The 24,979-nt window shown below is 40.5% G+C and overlaps 1 protein-coding gene across 1 annotated transcript; it reads right to left on the bottom strand.

Annotated features, from left to right (window-relative positions):
- Positions 1 to 339: 339 nt before the first annotated feature.
- On the bottom strand, positions 340 to 24,198 carry CLUL1 (clusterin like 1). Its single transcript, XM_008535301.2, has 7 exons — positions 24,086 to 24,198; positions 22,784 to 22,932; positions 18,127 to 18,294; positions 15,817 to 16,249; positions 10,251 to 10,388; positions 5,183 to 5,397; positions 340 to 1,812 (listed from the first exon to the last, which is right to left on the bottom strand). The coding sequence occupies exons 1-7, from the start codon at positions 24,189 to 24,191 to the stop codon at positions 1,624 to 1,626; spliced, it is 1,398 nt and encodes a 465-aa protein (XP_008533523.1). The 5' UTR covers positions 24,192 to 24,198; the 3' UTR covers positions 340 to 1,623.
- Positions 24,199 to 24,979: the final 781 nt, after the last annotated feature.

Raw genomic sequence — 24,979 nt, 5'->3', positions numbered from 1 at the left:
CAGTGTCTCGCTGAGGCCTTGAGAGTCTGAGCCCCACACACGGTCGTCCAGCCTCCCCTGTGATTTTGTGAGTCAGACAGTGTCCTTCAGTTCTTTTGGCTGAGTCAGTCTTGGTTGCTTGAAACTAAAGAAAGAACCAAAACTCACACAGGCAGGAGGTTCCTGGGCAGAGGGACGCTCCAAGGCCCCTAACGGGAGGGGACACAAAGGACTTCTCAGCATGCCTTGTACCAGACGCTCCACTTGTTCTTGCCCCATCTGCTCACACTTTCCGCTTTTTTGGAATCTTTTCTGAAGTATTCTGCCCTTTCACCTCCACATTTTGAATATATATATATGTTTTTATTTTTTTTAAAAAAGGAAGGGTGAAAGGAGGGTGGGAGGGAGGGAAGTGAAAGAGCAAAGGAAAGGAGAAAGAAGGCCAGTGGGAAAGGAAAAGAAAAAAGGACATTTATTCAGCTGAGAAGTTTCTCCCCTTCCAGAAAGTGAAGACCCTCCCCTCCACTCCCAGAGGCCCCTGCCCTTGGGCACTCCCTACATGCCGCCCAGCGTCACTGGTGTGTGTGTCTTGCACCATCCCATCCCCCACCAGATAGGAAGCTCACTTGGGAAAGCATCTTGTTCAGTTAATCATTTTCTCCTCCACGGTGCCTAGGTCTTGTGCCTTCACTTAGCAGATGCTCAAAAGATGGTTGATGTTTGACTGACAGAACTTGAAAAAAGTTCTCCAAAATTCAGAGGGAAAGGGAACGGCAGCAAATCCAGTAATATCTAGCTTAATTATACATTGATGGTGACCTACAAACAAGGTCCCTTGTGAATAACAACTTAGAATTAAAATTTAATTATTCTTTAAGATTGATCATATCACCAAAGGAGAATATTATAAATAGGTTTAATTGTGCCACTAATTTAGGAGATATTTAGCAATAATCTACTTAACCATTCTCTTGTTCTTAGACATTAACATTGTTTTTTTTTTAAAAGATTTTACTTTTCCTTTTTCTCCCAAAGCCCCCCGATACATAGTTGTGTATTTTTACTTGTGGGTCCTTCTCATTGTGGCATGTGGGACGCTGCCTCAGCATGGCATGATGAGTGGTGCCATGTCCGCGCCCAGGATTCGAACCAGCGAAACGCTGGACCGCTGAAGCAGAGCGCACGAACTTAACCACTTGGCCACGGGGCTGGCCCCTAACATTGTTTTTAATATTTTACTATTTTAAAGAATTTTGCAAATATAGATGTTGGGATAAGAGGGGGACTTATAATCAAATTTAGATTTCTTCCTTAGGATCGATTCCAGAAGTGGAATTATTGTATCAAAAACATTTTATGGCTCTTGACAAGCATAATCCAATAACTCTTCAAAAAGGAAAAAAACAGTTATGTTCCCACCAATAACGTAAGAATTCCCATTTCATCACACTCCTATCAGGATTCTTATTTTTTTAACATGCAAATTTGATAGGTAAAACATTCTATTTTGTCTTAGTTTTCATGTCTATGATTATTAATGAGGTTGAACATATTTTCCAGGTGTTTTAAAACTAGTTTTGCGGTTTTTTCCTTTTATGAATCATCTGTTCCTGTCAACAAAGCATTCCGCATCAGACACTCTGCCTACCAAATTTTGAAATGTTCCTTAAAATGCTGTACAGCTTTTGCCAGCACGTGGCTAAGGAAGTTAGAATTCTCAGCACTTTCTTCAAGAGGGATCTTGAGTGTGACATTGGGCGAAGGCAGAATGTTGAAGTCTATCGTCATGTCACCTCGTTTGGAAAAATTTCCTTCAGGAACACCTGGAATTACCTAAAAAGAAGGTTTATACAGTAAAAGATTACTAAATTGCAGTGCACATTCAGGATTAATTTAATATCATGTTAGGCAAGACAGGCTAGGTTGTGCTGAGGTAACAAATTAGCCCCAGCATTCCAGTGGCTTCATGCAACAAAAACTTATTTCTGGCTCATGTTACATGTCCAATACAAGGGCTCTGTACCACCTAGACACTCAGGACCCTGGCTGACAGTGCACGTCGTTTCACGGCTGTAGCATATGGTACACATGGCTTTCTTTGTGCCCTCAGCAGAGAAAAAGAATGGATAACCACACAAGGCTCTTCATCACCTCAGTCTGGAAATCACTGTTGTCATTTTTATTCACCTTTCATTGGCCAGAACTTGCCACATGGCACCACTTAACGGCAAGAGGAGCTGGAAGACGTGAGTGAGCAGATGGAATATTTGGTGAGCACATTGTCTGTGCCACAAATATTAATGTGATGCACCAAGTTTTGTACTGGGTTTTCCCAAGAAAATTACACATTATGGTTGTGTGTGTGATTTTTGTAAGAACCAGTCATCTGAAATTCACATCAGTTACTCTCTTAATGAATTCTCAAGTGCATATACTTTGATTTTAATAATAGAAATGAAACTGTCCTGACATGCAACTTGATGTAACCTTAAGAGAACTATTTTGAAAATGTTTTCAAATAAATTCCCTTATCAAAAAAACTAAAGCAAGGGGCTGGCCTGGTGGCACAGTGATTAAGTTTGCACGCTCTGCTTCAGCAGCCCAAGGTTTGCCGGTTTGGGCCCTGGCCATGGACCTACACACTGCTTGTCAAGCCATGCTGAGGCAGGCGTCCCACATATTAAAATAGAGGAAGATGGGCACGGATTTTAGCTCAGGGCCAGTCTTCCTCAGCAAAAAGGGGAGGATTGGTGGTGGATATTAGCTCAGGGCTAATCTTCCTAAAAAAAAAAAAAAGCCCACAAAAAAACAAAAAAACTAAAGCAAAATATTAAGAAGCCAAATAAAAACTGATAATGTCTTAATTCTAGTTCTTAAAGGAATAGCCAACATAACTTTTCCCCTTTTCCTTTTGGTGAATATAACACACATGAAGACTGCATGAAGCATTTATGTCTAATTTAATAAATAATTATAGAGCTGACACCCGTGTAACTACAACCCAGGACATAATTTTTTTCACCTGCCGGAATGTGTATATTTTTTACATAAGGTTCCTCTTCAGTACTTGCTGTTTTATGGCTTTACATTTTCTGTTACATAATGAAATAAAAGCTGTTTTGAGAAAAATAACTCTTATAGGTAGTTCAACAAATTGCTTAAGTTTACCAATTCTGAAGAAACACTGCTTGAGTTTGAATCACAGTTCTACTATTTACTAGCTGTGTGACGTCAGATAAATTGTTTACCTTCTCTGTGCCTCATCTGAAAAATCTGGAAAACAATAATACTTACCTTATAGGATCATTGAGGGTATTAAATGATCTGATATATGAAAAAAGTTCTTAGAACATCGTCTGACACGTAGTAAGTGCTCTTCAGTAAAGATTATTATCAGAAAAAATATCATTGAAAACCATAATTTTATTTTCTACAGAGGTTTTTACACAGAAGTGCCTTTGTTTTCAATATAAGGAATTTTAGACAAGTCTGTTCGTGTTACTCAGAGACATTGGAATAGAAGCAAATGGAAGCGTAGAATGAAAAATATTGACAACAATGAAAACAATTCAATATTGGCTGTACCTTTCTAAAGTTTGAAAGCAGTGCTAAAATTTTTCTTCAAATTTTATTCTTCAAGACAAGAATTTTTCCTCGTTAAACTAAAAATCTGTGGTATTTGTGAGGATGATCAAATACGCTGAATTATTCTCCTCTCTGAGGGTACGATCTATCTCATGAAGTAACAGAATCAGAGAGTCCGCAGGCATTGGAGAGTGGCTTTCAAACCTCTTGACCGTGGCCTAGTTACAAATACATTTTACAGCCTGACTCAAAAACACACATGTCTTACGTCTATGTGCACACATATTTATACAAACACATATGGAAATGAAAGTTCCATGACGTATGCATATGGCTTATCAAACGTTGGCACTCTAATATTTTCTATTCTAGTCTGTCCCACTGTTTTTGTTTGTTTGTTTTGTTTTTTTAATGTTCTGGTTGTAACTCTCTGGACTTACTTCTCAAGCCACACACTGGCCACAACTCTGCAGTTGGAAGAGAGTGAAACACTAGCATACCGAATGTCAGAGGTCAGATTCCCTAAGAGCGGAGCCTGACACTCTGACGTGGGTGACTGAGCAGGCAGCCTTCAGGTGAAACTTTTAAGGGGATGAGGCAAAGCGAGACAGAGAAGAGGGAGACGCTAATCTGGGATGTGGCTTCAGAAGGTGACCTCACCTGACCCTGCAGGGAACTCTGGATCGTAAGTGGCCCCAAGGGCAATCCTTTGGAGAAGGTTAGGGGGTGAGAAGTCAGCAGCAGCACCAGCTGGAGTTGGAAAGGGACCCCTGGGGAACTTAGGGCACCAGCGCTCCATGCTGCACAAAATATTGCATCTTCAATTGCTCTGCCCAGTGATTTTTGTACCCAGGTCTTTTTAGGAACCTGCCAATACTGACCTCACCAGGAATCACTAGCCTGGTGCCTTGGGATATTAAAGTGATATGTGCATTGTGGGAGGTCAGGAAAGAAATTCAGTCACTGTTTTAAGCAAAAAGAGTTGTTGATTGAATGTGGGAGACATGGCATAAGTGCAACTTAAGATGGCAATTTGTTTTTATGTGAAGGTTAGTATATAAAAATGTTTACTTCTCTAGGTAAGTCAGACGCTTACTGTGTCAAAAGCTGAGCGCTATAATTTACACAGTTCTTGCTTTGTAAAGGAACCTATACTAATCACTTTAAGGACATACATTTTAAAGCAGCTGTCATTACTTCCATTTTGCAGATGGAAAAACTGAGGCCTAGAAATGTTAAGGAACTTTTCCAAACTTACTCAGCTGCTAAGTTTCAGAGTCAGCTTTTGAAATCGTTACTGTATCTGAAAGTCTTCTCTCTCAAAAACTACATCGGCCAGGTTTCTTCAGTGTCACCTGTATCAGTTATAGCACTATATAGCTCTAAGAGAATTAGCCATCTCTGCATTTAGAAAGGGTTTCCTGTTTTAAATTGGTTTTCTCTTTAGAGTTTCTTGTTTTCTAAAGACCATGCACAACGTTAAAAACAATCACAAGGGAAATATGAATATCCTCCTATAGCTTGTTTTCAAATTCAGATATAATTAATAAGTAAACTAACAGAAAAATCAATGTATGCACATGTAATCTCCATATCTGTTCTTGGGTCCCTCCGTTACCTCTATGGAATTGAAGATGTTCTCAGTTCCTGGGGTCTGGTTTGCCAGTTCAGTCACCCAGCCAAACTGCTCTCGCATCCTCTCCATCAGATACGCGGTGTCGTCCAGGTGCTGCTGGGTCATCTGGAGAACCTGGGTGTACTGCTGATTGGATATGTTGACGAGTTTAAGGGCCTCATCCACTTTTGAGTGCAGTTCAGGTACATCAGGACAGTCTAGCAAAGAAGAAAGGAACACGATAAAGGAACAGGTCCATGAGATTTGGAGTTGGGTGATGTGGGCTTAAATCCCAGCCCTTACACTTTCCATTCCAGCCTTTTGACCTTGAGTGAGTTTTCAAATGAGTAAAATGAGCGTGAATGAAATAATAACGTAAAGTGCCTGATCACACGGTTGGCGCACGTTACAGACTAGCAAATGTTCCTTTGCCTTCCTTTTTCTCCTTCTGTTCTCTTTGAAGATTGTCAGTGCTACTCCCTGATATCCTGATCCTCCTACTTCAGGACACACAGGGATGTACTTCCCTGCCAGCTCGAAGCTGACTGTGGACATCTTTAAAGTGATGTATCTCATTTCTGGAGGAAGCCTTCAAGAAAGGTTTAGGTTAGCTAAAATAAAAAGACAGGCAGTAATATGTGTTGACAAGGATTTGGAGAAATTAGAACCCTCATACATTTCAGTGGGATGTATGTAAATGGTGCACCCAGTCTGGAAGCAAGTTTGGCAGTTCCTGAAAATGTTAAACATAGAGTTATCATTTGACCCAGCAATTCTACTCCTAGGTATATACCCAAGAGAACTGAAAACATATGACCACACAAAAACTTGTACACAAATGTTCATAGCAATATTGTAATAGTCATAAAGTAGAAACAAACCAATGTCCATCTGCTGAATGGATAAACAAAATTTGGTATATCCATACAATGGAATATTATGTAGCCATGAAAAGGAATGAACTTCTGATCCATGCTACAACATGGGTGAACCTTGAAAACATTATACTAAGTTAAAGAAGTCAGTCACAAAAGGCCACATACTGTTTGACTCCACTTATATGAAATGTCCAGATTAGGCAAATTCAGAGAGACAGAAGGCAGGTTAGTGGTTGCCAGGGGCTAGGTAGTGGAAGCAGGTGGGAAGAATGGGAAGTAAGAGCTAATGAGTGCAGAATTTCTTTCTGGGGTGAAAATATTCTGGAATTAGATAGTGGTGACGGTTATACAACTTTGTGAATATACTAACCACCATTGAATTGTATACTTTAAAAGGGCGAGCTTCATGGTATGTCAACTATATTTCAGTAAAGCTGTTATTTAAAAAAACATACTCACATGATCCGTGGGACCCACAGCACCTGGAGGCATTTTTTAGTCACCACATAGACATAAGAAGGAATGTTTCAAGAGAAGGAAGGAAGAAAACCCACATGTAGCAGGTGTCTCTTATGAAGTGTAACAATTTGTATCCGTTAGCTTTTGCTCCAGCCATCCCAGCTGAGGCCTCTCATCTTCCAGAAGATTAGCCTGGGCTTGTTCACACCGTGATGGATAGGTTTCCAGCAGCAAGAGAGGACAAGCCTTAATTTACAAGCACATTTCAGGTCTCCCCTTTGGTCATATTTGCCAATGTTTCGTTGGCTAAGGACAGACCCATGGCCAAGCCCAGAGTCACGAGTTGGAAAAATAGACTCCACCTCTTGATGGGAGGATCCACAAAATATTGTGGCCATTTTCATCCTAATCCACTGTATATTTGTCCCCTTCTGCCTGTGAGAGTTCCCAGCTAGACCTGTTGTTCCTTGAGTAACTATTAATATTGAACATCACTTTCAAAACAGATCCAATTTAATGGATAATTTTACGGTCTCGTGTAACAGAAACTGTGCCAGAGAAGAAATTCCTCAGCAGAAATCCCACGTGCCTACCACCTACGTTAAGGAATAAAATATTACCCAAACAGATGAAGCCCCCGCTGCGCCACTTCCACATCACAACCCCTTTGTCTCCTCAAAAGGAAACTGCTACTTTGAATTTGGGTGTATATATCCAGTAATTGATATGGGAAAAGAGGGAAAGAGCCACTTAAAGTGCATTCATTTAAAAGTGGGACCAAAAATGTATGGTAAAGAGTGAAGAAAATGATTTATGATGTTTTGGAAAACATTTTATTTATCAAATACAAGGTTATAATATAGCTATGTGCTTAGTCTTAGAACAAAGAATGAATCAAAGGTTGATTGAAAAGGCAAAATCGTTGTTTGACAAACTATACAAGAGTTGTTTGTAACAGCAAAACATTGGAAGCAACTTGGATGAAGCACTTCCGCAGGAGAATGGATGAATGAAGTGTGGTAGGCCTACGCGGACTAGCACAGGACAGCGATTAATGAATTGGAACAATGCAGAGTCACGCGGCCAAATCTCACAAACTGTAACTGTGTGACAAACCAAGTTGCAAAAGAACACATAAGGAATGATATTTGGATTGTCAAGAAAAATTATCCCAAACTTGGAAATAAGGCAAAAGAACGGCTGTGTGTCTTTTCAATGTCATATAAAGCATTGTCTTGAGGTCCACCCAAAGATTACTTAATTCTCCGGGGAGATGTTCTCTGGTAGATTTATAACTATTTACTGTTGCTTAGAGCCAGACTCTAGGCAGTTAGATGCAAACTATAGACTGGAAGTTTGCAAAGGATTTTTGTCCAGTGGAGATATAAGTTATTTTGGCTTGATAGAAAACATAACTGCAAAAGTGTAGTTTTATTGCCCTTTAGTATATTAACTTCATATCTAATTTTGCAATCTTACTTCAACATTCTATCTTTGACTGTAAATACTTCAGTCTCTCTATACTCCTTCGAAACAGCTTTAACTCATTAACAGAAAAAAATTAATCTTGACATGTGCTCCTTTTGTATTTGTATGAGTCATATTTTTAAGCTTAAAAATTATACTTTGACAATACAAAAATTAAAAACACGTAAAACATTGCTATGTATGGTGTATGTGTGTGCTATATATAAACATACACGATAAAGGTATAAAGAAATGCAAGGAAATAATAAACACCAAATTCAAAACAGCAGTTTCCTTTGGAGGGGATAAAGAGCACAACCTTCCACACCTCTGGAAGGTGCACAGTGGGGGCTTCACCTGTTTCGGTAATGTTTTGTTTTTTTAATCTAGGCACACAGGTTTTTATTATCTTATTCTTTTTTTTTGGTTGAGGAAGATTAGCCCTGAGCTAACATCTGCTGCCAATACTCCTCTTTTTGCTGAGGAAGACTGGCCCTGAGCTAACATCCGTGCCCATTTCCTCTACTTTATATGTGGGACGACTACCACAGCATGACTTGCCAAGCGGTGCCATGTCCGCACCCAGGATCCGAACCAGCGAACCCCGGGCCGCCAAAGCAGAACGTGCGCACTTAACTGCTGCACCACTGGGCTGGTGCCTATCTTATTCTTTACACATTTATAATAAAATGCATTTTATAATAAAATTGTTTTACCTTTGCAGCAATCAATTTACACTGCATGTATACTGTATCTAATGCATTACCTGATGCATATTGATTATCTGATGCTTTTATGCTGTATTATCTGATTTCTTCTGTATTAAATTTTTTCCGGTTTTATTGAGAAATAGACATAGTTTAAGGCGTACAACATGATGGTTTGATTTACTCATACTGTGAAATGATTACTGCAATAGGTTTAGTTAACATCCATCATCTCATATAGATACAATCAAAAGAAAAGAAAAAAAATTTCTCCTTGTGATGAGAACTCTTAGGATCTATTCTTTTCACAACTTTCCTATAGACGATACAGCAGTGTTAGCTATAGACATCGTGTTGTACATTACATCCCTAGTAATTGTTTATCCTATAACTGCAGGTTTGTACCTTTTGACCCCCTTCCTCCAATTCCCCTTCCCCATCTTCTGTATTATTTGATGACGATCAGGGCAAGATGATAATCAAAGCTTTTAACTGGATGAAAGAACATTAATGATACTGAGACGGGAAGTTTGAGTGGGACTATTTTTGTAAGTGGTCAGTACATCAGTGTGTATTTTTCTGTTATAAAATCTTCTGTTTCTGTATGCAACCTTGTAACTGTGACTTAAGAAACAAACACTTGAATAATGAGAATCATTAATACGTCAGACATTTTATTTAATCCTCAAAACACCTGTGTGAAGTAGAGAGACGAATCCCATTTTCCAAATGATGAAACAGAGGCGCAGAGAGTCAACCAGTCAGCAATTCAGGAGAAACAAGACCCTCATTGGCTCTATGAAAAAGGTCAGTTTATATTCAACCTCCTACTCCAACCCATTAGCCACACTTTTTTAGAACTTCTTTCCCTTAGGGCTTTAGCGAGGTGGAAAGCAGGTGCACAGAAATCAAAAGTTCCTCTTGGCTTTCTAAGCAAATTTTCGTTTGGGTCCCAGCGGGTGAGAGGAGCGACTTCAGTTAAGGAAAGAAGAGGTAGACCAGGGGAGGGAGGGAGCGGGGGGACTGGCCCTGGAGAGAAGGGTTTCTCTCCTGGGAAAGGAATGAAAGGCCACTCTTTGGCCGCTCTGGGAGGAGAAAGGCTTTCTGGGGCTCGTGAGAAGCCACTTTCCATATTTAACTACTGATTAGTAATTAACCCGCCAACTGGAAGGAGTTAACGCCACTTTCAGAAAAACTCACTTGGTTACAACTTTGCTAACACAACGGGAAGGTTGCTTCATTGGCGGGTTTTCTTTTTGTTCACAGTAAGAAAAGAGTTGCCCCATTTTGCTCACAATTCTCTTTTGCACACGTTAGTGTTTGCTCTTTAACCATAAAAAATTTCACAGGAACAATAAGAATTTAAAAAGGGGAAAAGTGAGTTGACCTACTTTTGAATAATAAAAATTTATAAACCCAAACTGAGCACTCCCAGATGGAAATGAGCACGCAAAAAAGTGCTTGAAGGGAAGCAAATGAATCCACAACGCTTGTAAAAGTGAGATTTTTAACCTCTGACCAGCAAACTATTAAAACTCTGAGAAAATAAGAGTTATTTACCTTCCCATAGGTAATCCTGACATTTTTGGCATCTTGCATGAAATTGGAAACATTCTGACAAATTCTGGCCAAGATCTCCACACAGTCCTCTGTCCCCCACAGGCAGCATCTTTGAACTCGGGCCTCCACGGTCAGAGTCTGCAGGTAACACAGAGTTTCCAGGTTAGTTTCATTAGAGTCTGCACTTTAAAGGAGTAGATACAATGTCGTTTCTTGCTTTTTCTTATTGTTGAAAGATGTGTTTTCAACATCTTCCTGTATCCAGTCATAGGAGCACACATTGGTGCAACCATTTGCTAGGACAATTTGACATCTACCAAAAAGTGCACACATCCTTTAATCCAGCAATCTCAATACTATTATTACTCATCATTATTAGTACACTTCCCTCCTACATACATACACACAGATGTTAATGCATGTAATTTTATTTTCTGGAAGAAGTCATAAAAAATTATTAATAGTAACTTTTTAAAAATCCAAGCCTGAAAGTACATATGCAAACCTTGTATTTAATTAAATAAATCACTTAAAATATTCTTAATTACAATCACAAGTTTTTCAGCAAAATATGTATTTACAAAGTTGTAAAAATGGCCACATGTCAGTAATTGATGAATTTTATGTCTCTCAGTTTAAGATATGTTTTATGCTATAAACCATGATGCTAACTTTTTGAATTATCCACCAAAATAATAAACATGTATAACCATATCGCAAAACCCAATCTAATCTTGTCATTTAAATATATAATGTTTTTTCTCTGTTACATTTTCGTGCATCATCAGTGTGCATTCTCTTAAAGATTTTATTTTTCCTTCTTCTCCCAAAGCCCCCCAGTACATAGTTGTGTATTTCTAATTGTGTGTCCTTCTAGTTGTGGGATGTGGGATGCTGCCTCAGCATGGCCTGATGAGCAGTGCCATGTCCATCCGCACCCAGGATTCGAACCAGCGAAACCCTAGGCCACTGCAGCAGAGTGCGTGAACTTAACCACTCGGCCATGGGGCCGGCCCCTCAGCATGTGTTCTTTTATGCTATGGTGTATCTCACTCATGAGAGTTTGTTTGACAAAAGGGATTCAACCCGCATTAGGAAGAATCAAAGCTTCTTTCATAAGGATTGAATGTATTAATAGACGTTTCTCACAATCCTGCAGTCACTCAACCAAAGCCATCATCTATGTGGACAGCCTTTGGATAAGAAGAGTTCACGTGATAATCTCCATGTGGCCCAACTTTTAAACCTGGGTGATACATTCTCTTATAGACTGACAGTGCTTTATCTATGTCAGTAATTTCATTTGAAACAATTTATACTTTAGGTTTACTTGTTTGGATTTTATGTAAAATTATGATCTCATATTTGGAACTTGAAAATTGTCTTTAGCTTTTTTTCTAATAATTGATGTTAGCCTTTGCACAACTATCAAACTGGAAATTTTTAACTTATGCTCCACATCTTTCTCTGTCTCATCTACCACAGCTATTCAGTGAAGTCTTTAATTTCTACCTCTTCATCTTATCTCCATCCTACCTTCCTGATCCGTCTCCACTGCCACTGTCTACAAGTCCCCATTAACCTGATGATTTTCTGTTATATTAAATCCTCAACATTTAAAAATGAAACATTTCATTTCGAGATAAATTGTGAAGTCCATTGCTTAAAAACCTAGGAGGCACTTGTTAGATCATATGGTTCATAAGGCAACTGTCTTCTTTGTGGAATAGAAAGTCATTTCCTCCCAGCAGCCTTCTGGAACCCTCCCCTGTAATAAAGTGGCATCTCCTCTCGCCCACAGCACCCCTCGGAGTTCTACTGTAGAACTTCTCTCTGCTTTATGTACTGTTCGCTTTCGTATCTTCTCTATTAGACTCTGAGCCCCTTGAGGGAAGGGATTTGGTCTTATTTTAATCTTGTCATTTTCCCGTATCTTCTGTCATTTCACTTATGATATGGTAATGTAATTGTCCACTGATCTGTCAGTTTTCCTTTCTCTGAAATGAGCTCCTAAAAGTCAGGGGCTGTGTCATAACCATCGTCTTATTCCCAGCGTCTAGATTAATACCTGGTATATAGATCAGGGATGCCAAATTCCAGGTCCACTGACATCAGTTCCCCATCCTGTACCACAGCATGGCACTAACCCATCACCTCACTTCAGTCACGCCATGACAAAGCCTCAGGACCCTTCTAGGCAGCTACTGCCAGCACCATCACTGATATGAGCCATGTACTCTCCCCACCTGCCTCTGTTCCCTACCCTCCAAGGGAAAATTAAAGTCAGCAAACACTCTCCAAGGTAGGATTAGAACCCAGATCTCCTGGCATCCAGCACTTGTCAAGCTACTACCCTACAAGGTTTATTGAACACAATCTCATCTATTCTTTCCAGGGATTTATAAGGCAAGTGAGGGCAACTGCCAGAGCTATTTCATTCTTTCAACAGATTCAGGAACTGAGGTCTAGAAAGGCCAAAGTAGGAAAGAAATTCTTCCATATGGAGACTGAAATGAAACCACAACAAAATAAGTAGTAAACATCAAGATATTTCAGATTTTTTATTATCGCCTCTCTCCTTTTAATGGTGTTTGTTATTCAGTTTTAGCTATTTGTCTAATTTTGGCTCTTAGGATGATCATGACAAATAAACTCCATCCATGAAGGTTGCCAGATAGACAGTGCTCACTCATTAATGTTGGCCATAGTAATTGACAATAGATCTCTATTAGTTTCCCATTGCTATCATAACAGATCGCCACAAATTTAGCAGCTTGAAACAACAAATTATCTTCCACAGTTCTGTAGTCAGAAGTCTGAAATGGATCTCATGTTGCTAAAGTGGAGGTGTCAGCAGGGCTGTTTTTCCTTCTCGAGGCTCTGGGGGAAGAATCCATTTCCTTCCTTTCTAGTTTCTAGGGACCACCTACCGTCCTTGGCTCATGGGTCCCTTCCTCTATCTTCAAAGCCAGCAAAGTAGGGCCAAGTCCTTCTCATGCTGCCATCTCTATTGATTCTTTTTTGTCTCCTTCTTCCACTTTTAGGAACCCTTGTGACTACATTGGAGCCACCTGGATAATCCAGAATACTCTCCCTATTTTTAGGTCAGCTGGTTGGCAACCCCAATTCCATCTACAACCTTACTCTCCCCTTGCCATTAGCAGAACATATTCCCAGGTTCTGGGGATGAGGGCTTGGTAGACATCTCTGGGCAGCTATTATTCTGCCGACCACGAGGGGCAGAGCTCAAAATGTCTTCTCACTGGGTGGATTTTCCAGGCATGATAGGTTTATTCCTCCCCTACCACCTGTCCAGAAAAGTGATGGAAACACATGCAAATGCCCTACAGCCCCTGCCTGACTATTCTTGATAAACAGCCACCTGTGCTCTTCTGAGAAGACACTGTCTCCTCTGTTGGGCTGGCTGTGGACCGTCTGGTTAGGGTAGGGATCCCAGAGATAGAAGAGTGTAAGGGTGTAACACAGGCTTCTTTGTTTTTAATTTTGCATTTACAGGGGACCCTGGACATCCAGGTCATCACCGAGATGCAAGTGATGTGGGGAGTGGGGAGGCAGGGAGAGTGGGCCCATGAGCCATCTGAGAGCAGGGGCTGGTCCTGAGCCGTGTGAATGGGGAGGAACCTGAAGCAGAACGGGTGGAAACCCACATTCTTAGTCGGTGGAGTGGGAGGGAGTCGCAGTGGTTGGGAAATTATCTAGATTTCAACGTGTCTGAGTCACTACTACTCCAGTGCACATTTGAACGTAGCAACCCATGTGTAAGGTCGCTACACAATGGGAAAGCTGGAGGGGGGCATGATTTTGTTCTAATGAACACATTCTGAATATTATTCTAAACAACTGACATCTATTTAAAAGGTCAGGCAAAAATTATTCAGTATCATCCCAGTACTGACATAGTCTACTGCCTTGATGCTTTTCCTGAATATTTGGTGAATTTGGAGCCTCAGAATGGAACACCAGACAAAACACCTGACTTACAAGAAAAGTCCACGGGACCCCGAAATAGAACCTAACAACAATTCCAGTAATGATGTCTGTTCTCCGCTCCCGGAACAACCAGGCAGGAAGGATGTAACGGATTGCTTTCTGCCTTCAGTTTCTGACAGTGTGAGGTAAGCCCCTCCTATATAGAAGCCAGTTATGCAATGTTGTGGCAAATTTGAGAATTTGACTCAGGTGTTGCCAGCTGCAGCTGATATAATTGGGAAAGCATCAGCCAGAAGGAGCCTGTTTTTTTCCTACATACAAAAAGCTGTGTATAATTAATATATACAACTTGATGAGTTTGGAGATAAGTATACACCCATGAAACCATCACAATCTATGCCATAAAACTATCCATCACCTCCAAAAGTTTCCTCCTGCCCTCTTATTTATTATTATTATTACTACTAGTGACAAGAATGCTTAACATAAGATCCAACATCTTAGGAAATTTTTAATTATACAACATGGTATTGTTAACTACCATTGTTAACTATGCTGTACAGCTGATCTCTGGGACTCAGTCATCTTGTATAACTGAAACTTTGTACCCTTGACCACCACTTCCTCGTTCCTTCCTCCCGTCTGCACCTGGCAACCGCCATTCCACTGTCTTTCTCTATGGGTTTGACCATTTTAGATTCTTCATATAAGTGGGATCATGTAGTATTTGTCCTGTGTCTGGCTCATTTCACCTAGCATAATGTCCTCCAGGTTTGTCCATGTTGTCACAAATGGCAGGATCTTAGAAGGAGCCCATTTCATTTTTCACGTCAGAGGGGAGCAGCCTTTTACTTGGCCTAGCGGTCAATAAGAGATAAGTCCAAGGAAACGCCAGTCCTACAGTTGCCCACATGGCAAGCAACTCTCACTTCTGAGATGCTGTGTCCCAGTCACTCCACAGAAGCCTGAAGACGATATCTCCTTCTTCCTTAAAACATAAAGCAGTGTTGTTTTTCCAACATGGAATATCAGGGGGCCCGAGTGGTACTGGTAGGATACCAATTCTTATCCTTTACAGAAATTCCTATTTCTGTAGTTTTGGGATTGTCTATGAGCATTTTCTACGGTTTTGTGCATAAGTGTTATGGTGTAAGGAATTACAGCAGTGATGTCAAGAAGGTCATGGAGGGCACTAAATGTGACCTGTTATACAGATACTGGGCTTCTTCCCCACTGGGAGTTCAGGAGCCTAGACTGATTGTAAAGAAACCCCATGATGCTCAAGCAGAATAGAGCTGAGCATCCACACGAGTTTTAATAAAGGAGGCAACCATTTTTTTTCAAGTTCTCACTCTACTAACATTTTCTTTTCAGCCCTGAAAACACACTTTATAAAGAGAGAACAGCCCCACAGAGCTCTTGACCATAAGGGAAGAGAGAGAGTGTTTGGCAGACTTCAAAGCTTCTTCTACGAGGCTCTGAAACTTTGATCATCCATAAATTGTTACTCTCAGAAACACTGCACAACGACTTAGAAATGTCTATCATTTCCAAAGTTAAACAAAACTTGACTTTAATATAGGCATCTAAGTAAAAATAATCTCTCTGTACTTACCTTTGTCTTGTTTTGGGAAATCCTCTATTGCATTCAGCGTCTCAGTAATCGTTGCACTGACACTTTGATAAATGGAGACACTGAAATTACAAAACAGCTGGAAGAAGCTGGGAATGTCCCAACTTTGCACAAGATTCGATTTTTTCGTGGGCTCTTTGGATAAGGCTGGAAAAAAGTAAGGCTCAATTAAGTCTGTATCTGACATGAAATATGATTGAAAAGCCTGGTCAAATTCTTGCTGCATCTGTTTGAAGACGTTAAAACTTCTGTTATAGAGAAATCTCACGTCCACAGTTAATTGGCTGAATACATTCTCTATTTGGGTCAGTTGTGCATCTTCTTCAATGACCTTCTCACCAACAGGGAGGTCTTGTTCATTATCTTCATGGAAAGGAAACAGAAACTGATATATTTTCCTGAAAAACTGTTCAACCTGTGGGGTGGGGTGGGGGATAAAAATGGAATAAGAAATTAATTTTCTTTCTGGACCATTTCTTACTGTAAATTTTAAGGTCAACTTACAATAGTCATTCTGAATCAAAAACAATTCTGGGCAAGCAATTCTGTCCGCAAAGGTGACTCACTTTAAGATAATTTATTAACACTCTTGTATCTGGCTTTGACTTTGACTCTGGAAATAGCATCTGAAATTCCTCCTGGCTCGTGTTTGCCTACCAAAGCCCTAAAAAGGCCAAGTTTGCAATATTGTTGACAAGCCACAACCTGATGTACTGGCGGTGGTTGGCATGCCATGGTCTAAAGGACACCGTGTAGATTGCCCAAAAACTGTGAAGAAGGCTCTTGTTTTTCACTCCTGTCTTAGGGTTGTAGTTCTTTTTTTTTTCCCCTCAGTGGAATGTTATTAGTGTCTTTATCCTCTCCTCTTTCTTGTCTCATAAATTAGTTAGACATAAGACATACAGTTAAATAGATGACTTATAGATGGTTACATATTAGCAGTGGTCAAAGCCCTCCTTGGATGTAGTCAAAGGAACGAAGCTCTAATCGTGGCATTCCCTTCAGTGGGAGAAGATTTTCAGCAGTCACACCACGCTTTACTTCATCTATGTGACACCTAAGATTGTGCCAGAACATAGTTGCCCTTATACGATAGTGATATGGCCGCACTGAGTGTTATGGAACATTATTAACTATCAGATATCATCTCTGTGGCATCCCAGTGCTGTTCAAAGAATTCTCTAGAATTCTTAGAGGACTCATGCCTTTCTCAAAAAGTAATCTGAGTGGATCATCTGCCTCTCCCCTCTGCCAGCTTCTGTTTACCTGAATCGATCCACTAAAACAAAACTTTAAAGTCCCAAGAAATTTTCACAAAGTCACATAACTGGAACAGATAAGAATGGTCCCCAAGTCTCCTGATTTCCAGCCAGTGCTCGTTCCACCATAGTCTGCTGTATTAGAGAGTAACGGTGGCTATTAAAATAGAGCAGATGCAATGAACAGTGGTGGCAAATTAACTTGGCATATGAGTTATCCTAGGCGTTGCTCCCCCTATAACTGGGTACAGCACTGCCATGCCAGCAGCACACTCTAATTAGTGCACGCTCTAATATGCAGAGGGAAGCTTCACTCCATTTATATTCAGCTCACTTCTTGAAAGGGAAGGGAAATGTAGGCCAAGAGAATAGGAGCCTTTTATGGGGCAGAGCTCATCCTACTCAGGTCACCACCCTCTGTGATTCCCTCTGCCCAGATGATAGCCAAAGGGGACAAAAAAGAAAACCTGCCTGTGCTATTGGACACACATCGATCTGGGTAAAGGGGACATGAATGTGTGCTGCCACAAGAGGGCGGGTCTAGCGAAGGAAAGACTCAGGAGGCAGAGAACGTCTTCAAATGTTTGGCCTCTGGGGGAAAAATGAAAGCAGGTGGAATTCAGAGACTATAATACTATTATTCAGAATGCAGTTCAGCAAACTCTTACTAGATAACTACAATGCTTAAAAGAAGACAAATAAGATAGCGTCCCTGCCCTTAAAGAGCTTACAATCTAGTGGGAACATCTTCACAAATAATAAACACAAGGCAGATGGGTCAGGATATTTCTGAGAGAGACACACACAGCGTCATTAAAGGGAGGGACAAACGCTGCATGGCTGTTCTAACTTGTAACTGAATATACACGGGGATTCACACCTGAGCACGAAGGTTAGATTCTAGACTGCAAAAGGCCAGAATCAGATCAGGCATCTCTCGTCTAAACAGTAATATAAATTAAATGTTTTTTTTAAAGCAAGCTGAAGTAGTTACCTTAAGAAGTCTGAAATCTCAAGCTCTATTTCCCCTTACCGTATTTTTCATAGAGGTCCAACGAGGTTGGCAGGCTGTATAAAATCTCAGGCAGCTACTTTCCAGGCAGGACTTGCATTTGCCCCAGGATTCTGTCAAAGACGCCTGGCACAGCCTTTCTTCCTCTTCCAGATGTTCCTGAACTTCATTCATAAGCTCCAGGGCCTCCTAATTACAAAGTAGAAACAAACATCCTATTTCCATTTCATAAATCTATGTGTATCTTTGTTGATTTCACCCTTTAAAAAAATGTGTGGATTCTAAAGTAATTCTTCATTCTTTCTTCAGGCCCCTAGCAGCTGACAGATCTACCCCAAAGCTTCCTGTTGGATTAAGAAAAGAGCACTGATTGATCCCTATTGAAGATAGTACAAATCTTATCCATCTGTTCATTCATTTAGGCAACAGTTGTTTATTGAGTGCTTGCCATGGGACAGACATATGCTGGATGTGGGTGAACCAACAGTGAAGACAACAACAAAGTAGGAACCAACAATGGTCCTTACTCTGGGGACGACTCTAATCTACCTGCTTACTTATCTGTCTTCACATCTAGTCCTTCCAGGATGTGGAAAGTGGGTGTTAAGGCTTATAAAGCTGACACATTTATTCCCTTCATTGATGCTGCGTTTAATTACTGTATGTCCTTAAACATTGCCAGAAAGCGCAGTTCTTATGTGTACATCAAATCAAATCTGCCCCTTGAGTTACGTTCTAATTGCAGAGATGCTGTAGTCTGTCTTCATTCCTCTCGTCCACGTTCCGAGCACGCCCCCTGGTGGTGCCTTGCTGTACGTGGCCAGGTCCCGCTCTGGGTGTAAGGAGCCCAGGAGAAGCGACCCCTACCCCTGAGGACCTCAGTCCTGCCCCCAGGAGCTCCCCCCAGGCCAGCAGCCCTGCCTAGACGCCCGGCCTCCCTGCAAGTGTGGACTTCTGAAGACGGGCTCCCTCCAGGCCTGAGATGTAGTTCAGAGGAATTACCAGCGATTAACAGACTGCCCATAAGACAGTCTCAGAGCTAAAGTCAACTACTTAAGTGAAAACCACATGAGGGAGCAAGTTTCTGTACTTAAAACCAATTCAGTGTGCACTTTTCCCTAAGGGGATAGGAAAAGAACTCACTCTTTTCTGGCATGGTAAGCCCAAAGAACCACCTGGGCACTGACAATCTTGTCCCTCCCATCCGCTGGCTTGGACTTTTCAGCTGTCTTCCTGCCAAATCCTGGTGCTAAGCCAGGCGGCGCTGGCTGTGGCCACATAAGAAAACTGGCAGGGCCCTAGCCTGTCAAACACACCGTGTGACCCAGACAGAATTTTCTTGTCTCCTGGGGCGTTGCAGAACAACTTGGGAATCCTACATCTTCTCAAGAAAGGTTGCCTCATCTTGGCAGGCAACAAGACCGCCCAGATTTTCTCCATCAGTCCCAGTTTTAAATATTCTGCTCATTGTCATCATAAACCAAATCACAATATTTTCAATTCTGAACTACACTCACTGTCTACCCTTGGACAAATTACTTGTAAACATCTCCGAGCCTAATATCCTCGTTCGCAAATAGGAATAACAATAGGGTTTCCCTCTGAAGGTTTTGTCTGAAGTGAGATAAGCAAGCAAGGCACCCAGCGCGTTATTAGCAGTATCTCTGATTTCCTTTCACTTGCCTCCAAGAGCAGAACCGAAACCAGTTACCAAATTACCAGTGCCCAGGTTTGGTAGTGCAATCTTGCATGGAGGAAGTAGATCTCTGGGTTAGGAACGCCTTGTCCATTCCTTCTGTTTCTCCCTAATGCCCCACCCACTGGCAGGGTCCATATCTATTCCTGTAGTTTACAGCTTATCAAAGTCCCATCTAAACTTGGAGTGGGGGCAGTTCACTTGAAAGCACTTTAAGGTTTCCCACTTTAGTAAGTTTCAGATGCTCTCACTAAATATGACCAGAGGGGGGCTGAGGAGGGGGACCGTGATGACGCTGGGTCGCCTGAGGATGGGTGGTGCTCTGTAATGGGAGCCTGAGAGCGCCAACCCCATATTTGCAATTCATAATTTGTCTGAAGTGTCCTTTATTCTAGGTTTACAGAATTTTAGGAGGGAGACTTAGGATTGAACAGGTTTCTCTTTTTTAAAGTTAACTTCTTTTTTTTAAACTTTTTATTTTTCCTTCTTCTCCCCAAAGTCCCCCAGTACCCAGTTGTATATTCTACTTACAGGTCCTTCTCGTTGTGGCATGTGGGATGCCACCTCAACATGGCCTAACAAGCAGTGCCATGTCCACACCGAGGATCTGAGCTGCCGAAACCCTGGGCCGCCGAAGTGGAGCGCGAACGTAACCACTCAGCCACAGGGCCGGCCCCTAAAATTAACTGTTTAACTGAGTGCCCTAATCTCAAGTGTATAATTCAAAGAATTTTTAGACAATAAGTAGGTTTTTAAGAAAAAACAATTCTACCAGTTCCTAGGATTCTTCAGGGCCGGAACTGAAACCACCACTTGCTGACTTGACCCACCCCTAACTGGAGCCTTCTTTTCATAGAACTACACCCTTGGCTTGCCTGGAGGCTCGGGAAAGGGAGAAAAACAGAAGGTCACTGGTGGCACAGGCACACTGCCCCCTGACTTTCTCCCCAGTCATTCCTTACAGTGTTGGAGTAACATGTTAATTAACATCTCGAGCCTCAGTTTCCTCAGACATAAAATGAAAGCAATGGTTCACCCAAGGTTGGAAGGATTACATGAGACAACGTGTTTTATAAAGGGCCTGAAGTGATATCCAGCGTCATTGTTCCCAGTGGCCAGACTCACAAGCCCACCAGGGAAGAACCCAGCTCAAGGGCCTTCCCCATGTTCCTCAGGAGGAGCTATTTTTAACTTCCTCAAAATCTTTTCATTGCTGCCGAAAGAGAGGAGGGCCTGCAGCTGCGGGTCAGGCCACCTCCTTTCCTCACTAGGGACCTGCGTAACAGGGTGCGCAGATATGGCCGCAACACCAACCAGTCTGATGAGAGGCTGACTACAGCTTTGGGGTTGGCCTGTCACACAGCCCAGCTCCCACTGCTTAATGGATACCCAGAGACCGCCGAGCTCGGAAGTAAAGAGAACTCCAGCAGCTATCTGGAACTCAGTGGCCCCAACTTTATAGGTCTGTAGACATAGGGAGGAAATATTAGAACTTCTATTTGTACTTTTTAATTTAAAAATTGACTATGGGGAGACATTAAATAGGTGTAGAATTTCAGTTTTGCAAGATGGAAAGAATTCAGGAGACTGGTTGCCCAACAATGTAAATGTACTTAACACTATTGAACGGTGCACATAAAAATGGTTGAGACGGGAAATTCTATGTTATGTGTATCTTACCACAGTTTTAAAAAATGTTCTAATGAAAACAAATTTTAAACATAATTTACTCCAAATGTTAAAATTTAAAATATTTTCCAAGTTATTTTTTATTACAGTTTTGATTTCCCCTTTAAAGGTAATGGAAAATAATTTTTTTAAATGTAATTGCTTTGAGTGTCATGTTAATGGTTAAAGCTGTTGAACTACGAGCCCGTGCAGTGTCTATAACTTAGAAATGTACTGAGCTTTATACTGTAACATGTGAACAATTTTTAACATCTTCCATGGACATTTGAACACAATGTGTGTGTTCTTCATTGGTGAGATACATAGTTTCAACTATAACTATTAAGTAAAGGTATTTGAATTAAAAAAATGATGAGGCTGATGTACTGTTTCACATACATTGGTGGTTTCTTGCGGTGCTTGTCAGGCCATTGCACGTGGCCAAGTGCACGTGAGGACTCATCACATTCCAGAAGCACCCACAGTGACTCCCTCTTTCATTGCAGCTGATTGCAATGAATTGCCATTGAAGAGGACTCAGGTAAATAAATGATGGTTTTTATTCTCTAGCTTTAACTTAACTAGCTGTCACTAAATAGACAGGAGGCTTCAAAAGATTCTTAAAAAAAAATCCCAGTAGATTAAAAAATATGAATACTTTAGGCTCAGGTAGACAAGAAGCAAATGGCAGAGCTGACACCTCTTTATTATGAGCTTTTTATTGGCCACTTGACAGTCAAAATATGATGATCTAATCAGATCTGGCAAATTGGCTGAAAAGAAAATTCAAAATATCTACAAGATTATTTGAAATATGGACTTATATCCACCCTACCTAATGAGGAACTTCACCATAAGTGTATTTTGTGCCTTGAGATGTTAGCGTTAGCAATTCATGTGTCTGATTTATAAATAAATTAATATGCATATATGTAGGAGTGAATGCTAACAAATATTTTAGTGATGGGGATGGGAGATCAAAACACTTTGGAGACCACTGATCTAGCCTAAAATCTCCCCGAAGACTTTTGACTCAATATCCTAACCCAGAAGGGACTAAGGATAAAGCAGCATTTTCCAAACAGAGACAAATCCCCGAAATGCCTGGGTCTGGAGCCCTGTAAAGGCCTCTACTACAAGGAATGTGTTCTTTGAAGAAATTTAAAATTTCCTTCAAACTTTTCCTCCATTGAGGGCTGCTCTCAAGAAAATCTAATATTAGGGAACATAGGTAATTCATCAATTGCCCGAATAAGTGCAATATATATGGAGCAGATACGTTTAAGAACAGATAACTTTTTTCAATGCCTCTACCTGCTTTTCTTCTCTGCATTTCTTCAGGGTTTTCATTAGATGGGTATGTTCCTCCTCTCTCCTTTCCATCATGATTTTCATCTGCTTCATACCAATCAAAGCCTTCTTCACCTCTTCATCTACATCTATCTCCCCAGCATCGGAAAAACCTAAAAGAGATGTGGCAGCTTTTTTCTTTGAGATCTGATCAGATTACAAGGTATCTGTATCTGCATCAGAATACAATGAGTTCACCAAGATTTCATGTCCCCTAAATAGAGGCTTAATTGTTCTTTGATAGCATCAAACTCTGAAAGCAGGTCATAATGAATTAGTTGTCAGCTGTCAGTCACATGGACCAAGCTGCCACATGGACGGTACCTTCTGTTCCTCACTGCTGAGCTCTTAGACAAGTCAGAGTTCATTTCACCTCATTCTTGTCATTTTCTTCTAGGCCTGTTTTCATTTATCCAATTTTTTTCTTTCACTTAAAACCCAAGTGTGTTTATATTAGAGAAAATTTCAGATTTTTTTTTACAAACAATTTATTTTAAGTGCCCAACTGGGAACCTCAAACATAGTGAACAATTTCTCTTTCTTTCAGCTTCAATTACCTTCCTAGGAGGCATCGCATCTAGGAAGTAGTTCATCTAATGCAAGATGCTTCAGTAACCTACTGGACATCTTGCACACCTTTAATCAGCCTTTAGTGACTATAAAAGTCATTGTTAATGTCTCGCCACAATAGCTGATGTGGCTTCCTAAGGAGCTTATTCTTGCCTCCAAATTTAATTACAGACCTCCAAAAAGCAACATTTTAACTAATTTATTTTTCCAAGTGTTAAGTACCCAAAGCGCATATCATCAAGCAAAGGTCACAAGTTAATGAGCACAGACCAACCAGATGCGATGTCATTATAACCCATTCTTTCACTATCTCAGGAATAACTGCACAGATTACTTTAATTGTTTAAATTTTGCAAATGCTAGAAAAGAATTTCACTGTTCATTAAAACTATGCTTAGAGGACACCAAACATCTGGATGATACCATGAAATGCAGCCCAAAAGTTGGCAAGTTTTATCTATGTGATAGCAAACATCTGGAAATGTGAAAGTTCTCAGACACTCCATTGGAATTTTCTATTTTTGTCCAGATGTTTGGCGTCACGTCTACTTGGTTTAAGTGCCTAGAGAACGTCTCACCGTGAAATGAGAGGGCTGTAATGACCATGGTTATCTCTCAACTGTAAATCACTGTAAATGCCAGCAGGACACACAGACACGCAAACAGGACACGGCACAGATAAAGCAACTTACGTACCCTTCAGGTGTCCGTGGATGGCAGTTTTGTCCCCCCAAGTAGGTGCACAGTGACGATCTTTCAGCCACAGCAGATACACAATAAACACCAAGAGTGGCAGCCTCATGTTCCCGCTGTTACTGCAAAGGAAAAATAAACCAGCATCAAATGCCTTCTTCCATTAGTTTAGTGCCTGTCGGCATCAATCGAAAACACATGCTGAACCAAAGCACATTTCTGCCAATTTTTCTTCATGACTTGAGATAATTTACGCTAATATCCCTGAGACACAAGAAAAACTGGAATATAAATTTTTTTTAAAAAAACACCCAAGTCTCTATTTTGTTTACACTCTTTATGACAGTTAAATACAGTCATCATCTGAAGTACCTGAAATTTAAGGCAGTGAACACAGCCCCACAGAATCCAAACTTCATTTTATTCCCTTGTCAACAGTAAACATCCGCAAACACACTTAGTCAAAATAGATCAGAGGGATTTTTTTTCCTCCCAAATTCTGAATTCTCAAGTGAATTTTTACCTAGATGGTTAACTACTTATTTTTTTTATGAAAGCAAAACAGCCTCACACATTTTTCTCACACTTCTTATAAACCCCATCAAGATACATGAATAGCGCAAGTTAAATTTTTTTCTTCTCAGATAATGAATTTCCTTTTAAATTTAATTTGATATACACTAATTATAAACATTCCAAATTCAAATGTTTAAAACTTTACTAAAAAAAATTAAATAAATTAAAATAATTGTATGCTTTAATAAAGTTAAATTTATAAAATGTTAGATTAACTCTCCCCCAAAGGGGATATTAATCTGCTTTATGTGTATTTGCTACTTTGGGAAACAAACCCTCCATTATTTAACCAACATTAATCAACATTAAAAAAACACCTTT

Source organism: Equus przewalskii, chromosome 7 (assembly GCF_037783145.1).
Source record: "Equus przewalskii isolate Varuska chromosome 7, EquPr2, whole genome shotgun sequence".
Classification (NCBI taxonomy): domain Eukaryota; kingdom Metazoa; phylum Chordata; class Mammalia; order Perissodactyla; family Equidae; genus Equus; species Equus przewalskii.
The sequence above is the reverse complement of the archived record's forward strand: the minus strand, read 5'-3'. Positions and strand labels throughout refer to the sequence as shown.

What these genes read in the sequence shown, in the direction of transcription:
- CLUL1 (XM_008535301.2), bottom strand. Translation starts at nt 24,191, where the DNA reads ATGAGGCTGCCACTCTTGGTGTTTATTGTGTATCTGCTGTGGCTGAAA. An exon ending in AATGCAGAGAAGAAAAGCAG is followed by an intron (nt 18,295 to 22,783) that starts GTAGAGGCATTG and finishes CTTTGTAATTAG; the next exon opens with GAGGCCCTGGAGCTTATGAA. An exon ending in ACATCTTCAATTCCATAGAG is followed by an intron (nt 1,813 to 5,182) that starts GTAACGGAGGGA and finishes CCTTCTTTTTAG; the next exon opens with GTAATTCCAGGTGTTCCTGA.